This window comes from Anomaloglossus baeobatrachus, chromosome 9 (genome assembly GCF_048569485.1).
Source record: "Anomaloglossus baeobatrachus isolate aAnoBae1 chromosome 9, aAnoBae1.hap1, whole genome shotgun sequence".
In the NCBI taxonomy this organism is placed as follows: domain Eukaryota; kingdom Metazoa; phylum Chordata; class Amphibia; order Anura; family Aromobatidae; genus Anomaloglossus; species Anomaloglossus baeobatrachus.
The window spans coordinates 161,900,474-161,909,593 of NC_134361.1; the positions used below are offsets into that span (position 1 = coordinate 161,900,474).

General features: G+C 52.5%; 1 protein-coding gene across 1 annotated transcript in view; it reads left to right on the top strand.

The window, feature by feature from the left end:
* BTK (Bruton tyrosine kinase) overlaps positions 1-8,849 on the top strand; it is a 275,754-nt gene extending 266,905 nt beyond the window's left edge. The window contains exon 18 of the mRNA XM_075322776.1: positions 8,697-8,849. Coding sequence (XP_075178891.1) covers positions 8,697-8,765 — 69 coding nt within the window. The 3' untranslated portion in view covers positions 8,766-8,849. The remainder of the gene's footprint in view (positions 1-8,696) is intronic.
* The last annotated feature ends 271 nt before the right edge of the window (positions 8,850-9,120 follow it).

A 9,120-nucleotide genomic window follows, 5' to 3' on the forward strand; every position in this document is an offset into this window, starting at 1 on the left:
AAGTGCATTGTACTGCAGCTCTCACCAACAGATCGGGTACCAGTATCACTACGCGCAAGTGATACTGCTTCCAGTCACCAGGGGGAACCAACCGCTGTAGAATGCAGGGGGACCTGACAGTGACACAGATTTGTATGCGAGAGCCCATTCACTTACAAACTCTAATTGTTTGGGGGTCTGGTAAGTGCGATTCTTTTGGGGGTAAATGTAGCAATACATAGAGAAAAATAAATTTAAACAGGTATTTTAAACCTTTGTAAATATTTATATACCCACCACTATAGGACTGGTTCTGCACCACGAGAATAGCGGATGAGATATGAAACTGTGCATCTGAACCAGCAATAGGGCTAACACAAAATATTGATGTTCCAGAATGTGCTGACATGATGATATTTGAATAAATGTTGATTTTGTTTTGTTCAACAATAAATGTGGATTGTTGTTCATGAGAAAATATAAGACATCCCCTGAAAATAAGCCCTAAAGCATCTTTTGCAGCAAAAAATAATCTAAAGCCCACTTTACACATTGCAATTAGTTGTACAATCGCATTTGCGATGTGACACGCCCAGGTTGCATACGGGATCTTATGAGATTGCACGTTGGTCGTTCATTTGCTGTCACACGTGCGTTAGTAGTCTATGTTAAATTGATCAATTTTGTGTGCGATCCTTTAGATCATGTGTGTAGCCCCACAGGTGTAGTGTCGGTGTCGGTGCATTACCTTCAGGGACTCCACGTTGCTGGATCTCCGTCACTGGTAGGAAATCTTCTTGTTTGATCGTGACGCCACTCTCAGTATTGCGGCCAGTAGGGACCGCCACTGCAGGTTGAGGGTCGCCTGGGGCTGATGGTATGTGCAGTCAGATGTAGGAGCCTCCTGAGAGTGAGGCAAGCCCCAGGGCCCTGTGTAGGTTTGTAGTACCACAAGTCGCAGAATGACCACACAGGCAGGATGTCTTTCAGGGTTTTTACTCACTTCAGGTGGCAGGGTGAGTAACCCGGGCGTAGCTGAGATGAACCAGGTAGGAACCAGGTATCCTTCAGGCTGACTTTATGAGGGTGACTACTGACTCGCCTTCCTTAGCCCTTGGTGGTTTGGGGTGACCCCGACTTTGAGTCCCTATGGGGGTCACCCAGGGAAGATGCTGCAGCCTCTCTCCCCTTGTTGTTTGCCGTGTGCTTGTTCCCCGGACCAGGCCACTCCAGCCTCTTGCCTCCTATGACCTATGGGCCCTAACTGCGGTTACGTGGCTGCGGCTTTTGTAGTGTTGTGGTGTGGGCTTTAAGAGCCCCACACCGGCAGGTTTAGCAGGGAAAGGTGAATCTATCCTCGCTTCGGGATCTGCCGCCCGGTTGGGCCTGGTGCTCTCTAGCAGTCTCCTTACTTCCCACTCCGTGCACTCTCTAGCTGAAGCTGGCTTTCAGGCAGCACTCCTAGTTGACCGTTCTCCCCCGTCTGTAGCCACTGCGCGGGCGCTGTTAGACAGCAACAGCCCCACAGGTCTGCTCCTCACTGAGCCCTATGGAGTTCTGCTCTAACTGACTCACTGCCCCTCCTCTCCTGTTCTTGCCTACGCCACCTAGCAACCAGACTCTCCACCACACCCCTTGAGAGGAGATGGAGGCTCTACCCCCTCCACTATTCCAGTGAAGGTGAAGGCTTGCCCCCTCCTTGGATCCCCAGGGGTCCTCTCATGGGTACATGTGTGAGACCTGATCACTATGCGCCTGTGTTCCACACCCCTGTCAGCCTTCTGGATTACCTGTGTTGTACTGTCCCCAGCATGGGTGCAGTACTCAGTGGTGCCTGACCAGGTCAGGGGCGCCACATTCCCCCTTAGTTATCACCAGCACGTCCTCGGGCTGCAAGACAACATTTTAAAATGCATAAAACATTAAAACATGTAAAACATTTTTAAAAGCACCAGGTATCAGACATCACCACCCTCCACCCACAAGTCCGTTAACCCACCCAAAACCCTCTCAGGAGGCAGGTCACCGGTCCTGTTGGTAACCAGGTCGGGGCCATCCGTTTCCCCAGACCTTTCCTCCAATCTTCCTCTCCCGTTGGCCGCGACTTCAGCCACTTCTGGCAGGATGTAGAGGCGGCTTTCATGGGCTGGTGGTTTCAGGGTATACCTGGCCTGGTGGATCCGCGCCGTCAGCCTCTTCTGGCAGGATGTAGAGGCGGCCTCCACAGTTGGTGCTGACCAGGTACCCTCTTTGTGGTGGTGAGCCAAGGCCCCATAAACAGGCGTGCTCTCTGGTCGCAGGTGAGCCAAGGCCCTTTTCTACGGACGGGCCCCCCTGGTTGCAGACGAGCCCAAGCCCCTAAACAGGCTGGCCCTGGTGGTGGTGCCACTGGTGTAACTATTTACACTGCGAGAGTTTGTGGCTATAGCAAGTTCATAGCCTTAAGGTTTATGGTTTTCTCACAATAGTTTTTGTGGGCGCATTTCTTAAACGTTGCAAACAAAACTTGTCAAAACTTCAACTGGTAACTTGCTGTATTTCTTTACTTCTCTCTACTCTACTCCTCTTTTTCACTAGGGCGTGGGCATGTAGGGCACCGGCACCTGTGACTTTCTTGCTCTCCGTCGTCGTCCGTGGTTGTTTCATCTGTAGGATCTTTGTCTGTGGTTGTTTCATCTGTAGGTTCTTTATCTTTCCTTTCTTGGTCTTCATCTGTTTCTTTTTCTGCATCCGTTTCTGTATCTCTGTCTTTTCTTTCTTGTCTTTCTTGTCTTTCTTGTCTTTCTTGTCTTTCTTGTCTTTCTTGTCTTTCTTGTCTGGGACATGGTGCTACGTCTAAGGCATAGTAGCCCCTTTCTCCTTGATGCAAGGTGAACTGTACTAAGTCCCCAATTTTCAAATTTCTGCCTGAATGTCCTCTGGGCAGGTGGGCTTGAACATCTCTCCGATTTACAAATATGCCCTCTTTTATTCCTTTTACTACAATGAAGCCGTATCCGCTTTTCAAGTTGAAGTCCTCTACTATTCCTCTGTAAAGGGGTCCTCTAGCCTGGGCTTGGGACCTTCTTAGGCACCTTTTCTCCTGCAGGTCTCTGGCTGTGACCTCCCTCTGCTCTGGAGACTGTGGTGTTGGAGGATACTTTGCTCTGCTACGCCTTGTCTTGCGGGCTGGGTTCATGCCTGCAGGCTTCCAGGTGAGGTCTTTGGGTTGATCTTCATCTGCTGACGGTGTCAAGTCTTCCTCCTCCCAGCGGGAATAGGGCAGCATCTCCGGCTCTGGGTAGGGGTCTGCTGCGGTTGGCGTCGGAGTCAGCCCTTCTGCTTCCTGGCCTCCTCTCCCCCTTAGTTCTTCTTGGCACTCCTTTGGTGGCAGTGCTGGGGATGGGCTTTCTTCAGCTGGTCTGGGCGGTGGACTCTCTGGCGCGGCTGCAGGGGTTACCTGAATCTCCTTGGGGGTATGCGGAGGGAGCAGATACCGATCCACCATCTCCTGTGGGAACTGGGCCTCTAGGTCAGCCTTCAGCTTCCAGTATTCAGGGTCCTCTCCTATCAGGGTCTTCCTAGCAGGGACCTCTCTGGACTGGGGAGCGGTGTCTGCTCTGGCCTTGCAGGCCGGGGAAAATAGTGACGCAATCTCTTGGCGGGCCGCGCCCTGTATGGCGGCGGCCTGGTCTTGGCGGGCCGCGCCTGGCATGGCGGCGGCCTGGTCTTGGCGGGCCGCGCCTGGCATGGCGGCGGCCTGGTCTTGGCGGGCCGCGCCTGGCATGGCGGCGGCCTGGTCTTGGCGGGCCGCGCCTGGCATGGCGGCGGCCTGGTCTTGGCGGGCCGCGCCCGGCATGGCGGCGGCCTGGTCTTGGCGGGCCGCGCCCGGCATGGCGGCGGCCTGGATCAGTGTCGCTGTTGCAGGGGGCTCTGTGCAGGCTGGGCTGGACGTCGCTGCAGCGATCGGAGCTTGGCGGGCCGCACCCGGCGGGGCTGCGGCCTGGTTCAGCACATCACTTGCGGCGCGGACGAGCGTCACTGCTGCGTTGGGGTCTTGGCGGACCGGGTTCAGCAGGGTGGCAGCCTGGGTCAGCGTCACACCTGCAGCACGGATGAGCACTGCCGTGGTGGTCGGAGCCCTGCGGGACAGGCGGGGCATCGCTGCAGCGGCCTGGGCTTGGCGGGCCGCATCTAGCGTGGCTGCGGCCTGGTTCGGTGGCGCCGCGCCGGGCGCCTCTTCCGGGACCGCGGGCGTGGCAGCAGGGGTCGGGGCACTTGTGCTGGCCGGGGCATCACTCGACTCACCCATCTGCGGCAGCATCGGGGTCTGCGTCGTCGCCGCTCGGTCTGACATGCGTCGCGCGGCTCCCCTTTCATAGGCCCGAACCGCCGCGGTCATCTCCAGCATTTCCATCCGTTCTTCCCGGATCTGCTCCACAACCCGGTTCTCCAGTCGGTCGCAGAACTGGGCCAGCTCCCGATACCACCAGGCAGCGGAGCCCGGTTCTGGATTTCTGCGGTCAGACGCCATTTCTTCTGCGCCCTCTTCTGCACGACTCTCCAGCTGTGGACTCGCCGTTGCCTCTGATAGCAAGCTGTTCAGTTTCTGCTCTGCCTCTTTCAGCAGCTCCTCTCCCAGCAGCAGGCTTGTGGCTCCCTTTCTCTCTCGCCGTTTCTGGACGCTTCCGCTTTCTTCATCAGCAAGGTCAGGACTCTGCAGGGGATCTCTGGGTAGCCACACCTCTTCGTGGGCGGTAACTTCTTCCAGCGCGGGCTGCTGTTGTTTTTCAGCGCGCTTTTCATGGTGGCAATATGGCGGCGCTTCCAATTTTTCAAGCGGACCGCCTAGGCACATGGTCACCTGTCTGAACAGGTCTAGTCCTTATCCTGTTCGTGACGCCAGATGTGTAGCCCCACAGGTGTAGTGTCGGTGTCGGTGCATTACCTTCAGGGACTCCACGTTGCTGGATCTCCGTCACTGGTAGGAAATCTTCTTGTTTGATCGTGACGCCACTCTCAGTATTGCGGCCAGTAGGGACCGCCACTGCAGGTTGAGGGTCGCCTGGGGCTGATGGTATGTGCAGTCAGATGTAGGAGCCTCCTGAGAGTGAGGCAAGCCCCAGGGCCCTGTGTAGGTTTGTAGTACCACAAGTCGCAGAATGACCACACAGGCAGGATGTCTTTCAGGGTTTTTACTCACTTCAGGTGGCAGGGTGAGTAACCCGGGCGTAGCTGAGATGAACCAGGTAGGAACCAGGTATCCTTCAGGCTGACTTTATGAGGGTGACTACTGACTCGCCTTCCTTAGCCCTTGGTGGTTTGGGGTGACCCCGACTTTGAGTCCCTATGGGGGTCACCCAGGGAAGATGCTGCAGCCTCTCTCCCCTTGTTGTTTGCCGTGTGCTTGTTCCCCGGACCAGGCCACTCCAGCCTCTTGCCTCCTATGACCTATGGGCCCTAACTGCGGTTACGTGGCTGCGGCTTTTGTAGTGTTGTGGTGTGGGCTTTAAGAGCCCCACACCGGCAGGTTTAGCAGGGAAAGGTGAATCTATCCTCGCTTCGGGATCTGCCGCCCGGTTGGTCCTGGTGCTCTCTAGCAGTCTCCTTACTTCCCACTCCGTGCACTCTCTAGCTGAAGCTGGCTTTCAGGCAGCACTCCTAGTTGACCGTTCTCCCCCGTCTGTAGCCACTGCGCGGGCGCTGTTAGACAGCAACAGCCCCACAGGTCTGCTCCTCACTGAGCCCTATGGAGTTCTGCTCTAACTGACTCACTGCCCCTCCTCTCCTGTTCTTGCCTACGCCACCTAGCAACCAGACTCTCCACCACACCCCTTGAGAGGAGATGGAGGCTCTACCCCCTCCACTATTCCAGTGAAGGTGAAGGCTTGCCCCCTCCTGGGATCCCCAGGGGTCCTCTCATGGGTACATGTGTGAGACCTGATCACTATGCGCCTGTGTTCCACACCCCTGTCAGCCTTCTGGATTACCTGTGTTGTACTGTCCCCAGCATGGGTGCAGTACTCAGTGGTGCCTGACCAGGTCAGGGGCGCCACACATGTGTTCTGTGACGTATGCATTGGGCACCTTTTTTTTTTTTATTTATTGACTTGCCAAGCGTGTGTAATGTGTAGGGATGCGTTTTTACTATGTCATCTGCCATTCAGCTCTGCTACATGGCCGCTAACAGCAGACACAGACAGCCATGTAGCAGAGCTGAATGGCAGATGACAGCAGACACAGACAGAGCCGCACTGTCAGAATGAACTCGGGTGAACCTCACCCGACTTCACTGTCATGCTGCGGCTCTGTCTGTGTCGCGCCCTGATTAGCGGTCACCAGTGAAGGACTCACCGGTGACCGCTAATCTCCTAAGTTACTGAAGTTAGCAGCCCTCTCTCAAACTCACCAATCCCCGATCCCCGGCACTGCACGGCATTCACACTGCTCCGGCGGCTTTTACTGTTTTGAAAAAGCCGGCCGCCCATTAAACAATTTCGTATTCCCTGCTTTCCCCGCCCACCGGCGCCTATGATTGGTTACAGTGAGACACGTCCCCACTCTGAGTGACAGGTGTCACACTCACCCAATCACAGCAGCCGGTGGGCGTGTCTATACTGTGTAGTGAAATAAATAATTAAATAATTAAAAAAAACGGCGTGCGGTCCCCCCCAATTTTAAAACCAGCCAGATAAAGCCATACGGCTGAAGGCTGGTATTCTCAGGATGGGGAGCTCCACGTTATGGGGAGCCCCCCAGCCTAACAATATCAGCCAACAGCCGCCCAGAATTGCCGCATACATTAGATGCGACAGTTCTGGGACTGTACCCGGCTCTTCCCGATTTGCCCTGGTGCGTTGGCAAATCGGGGTAATAAGGAGTTATTGGCAGCCCATAGCTGCCAATAAGTCCTAGATTAATCATGTCAGGCGTCTATGAGACACCTTCCATGATTAATCTGTAAATTACAGTAAATAAACACACACACCAGAAAAATCCTTTATTAGAAATAAAAAACACACACATATACCCTGGTTCACCACTTTAATCAGCCCCAAAAAGCCCTCCATGTCCGGCGTAATCCAGGATGCTCCAGCGTCGCTTCCAGCGCTGCTGCATGGAGGTGACCGGAGCTGCAGAAGACACCGCCGCTCCGGTCACCTCCACGCAGGTAATGAAGACAGCCGCCCGATCAGCTGCTGTCACTGAGGTTACCCGCTGTCACTGGATCCAGCGGTGGCCGCGGGTAACCTCAGTGACAGCTCAGGTGATCGCGCTACTCACCTCTGTTGCTGCGTGGAGGTGACCGGAGCGGCGGTGTATTCTGCCGCTCCGGTCACCTCCATGCAGCAGCACTGGAAGCGACGCTGGAGCATCCTGGATTACGCCGGACATGGAGGGCTTTTTGGGGCTGATTAAAGTGGTGAACCAGGGTATATGTTTGTGTTTTTTATTTCTAATAAAGGATTTTTTCGGGCGTGTGTGTGTTTATTTACTGTAATTTACAGATTAATCATGGAAGGTGTCTCATAGACGCCTGACATGATTAATCTAGGACTTATTGGCAGCTATGGGCTGCCAATAACTCCTTATTACCCCGATTTGCCAACGCACCAGGGCAAATCGGGAAGAGCCGGGTACAGTCCCAGAACTTTCGCATATAATGTATGCGGCAATTCTGGGCGGCTGTTGGCTGATATTGTTAGGCTGGGGGGCTCCCCATAACGTGGAGCTCCCCATCCTGAGAATACCAGCCTTCAGCAGTATGGCTTTATCTGGCTGGTTTTAAAATTGGGGGGAACCGCACGCCGTTTTTTTTAATTATTTAATTATTTATTTCACTACACAGTATAGACACGCCCACCGGCTGCTGTGATTGGGTGCAGTGTGACACCTGTCACTCAGAGTGGGGGCGTGTCTCACTGTAACCAATCATAGGCGCCGGTGGGCGGGGAAAGCAGGGAATACGAAATTGTTTAATGGGCGGCCGGCTTTTTCAAAACAGTAAAAGCCGCCGGAGCAGTGTGAATGCCGTGGGATCGGTGAGTATATGAGAGAGGGGGATAGACTGACATGGACAGAGAGTGAGGGACAGAGATAGTGACCGACTGACAGAGATTAGTGAATGACAGACATTGTGAGGCACTTCAGAACGCAGCTTTTCAGCTGCGCTCTGAAGCGGACCTTTTTTAAGCTGCGGTGCAGAGCGCACACCTGCGCACATAGCCTCAGACACCAAAATCGTATGAGGGATGTCACACGTTACAATTGACTAGGTTTGTGCAACAAAACGCTCAATTCTAGAGAATGATACGATGTGTTTGCGATCAACGGTTTTGCGTTCAATCCTGATCGCAAGTAGATGTCACACGCAGATACCTCACAAACGATGCCGGATGTGCGTCACTTACAACTTGACCCCAACGACGGATTGTGAGATATATTGAAGCGTGTGTAGCGGGCTTTAGACCCAATCTTATTTAAACACAGATTCAGCTTTCATGTTCCATTCAAATCTATAGACAGGTCTCATCCGAAAAATGGATGCAATTAGTGCATGCTGCAATTTTATATGATCCCAGTGAGTAATATTGGTCTGTGTGTGGTTAGGTATTTACACAGACAGCCCATTGAACAAAACAGACACTTGTCTGGGTTATACAGCAAATGTCCATTGTCACCAATTTATGGATATCACTGTTCATGTACAATTTATTTATTTATTTATTTTTGCACAGAAAGCTGATGAGCGACCAGCCTTTCGAAACTTACAGGCTGCAATTTGGACACTCATGGAGGAATTGTAAAGATATACAGAACTTTGGACTTAACTGAAGCTCACTGCTATTAATGACTGGGATTTTACATATTCACTGGACTTTATGTGTGAGCTGTTCTGTCATTCATTTTATTATTGGTTGAAATCCAATCAGAATGGAAAATAAATTGTTACATTTTTCATGTATTAATATTTATAGAAAATGGAAACCACATTGTTCAATTACGGTTTGTTTTTCAAGAAACTGATTTTTATCTATCATCTATCTATCACTATATATACAGTGTGTGTGTATGTATATATATATATATATATATATATATATATATATACAGCCGATGACAGAAGTATTAAATACATCACCAATTTTATAAGTACATAAA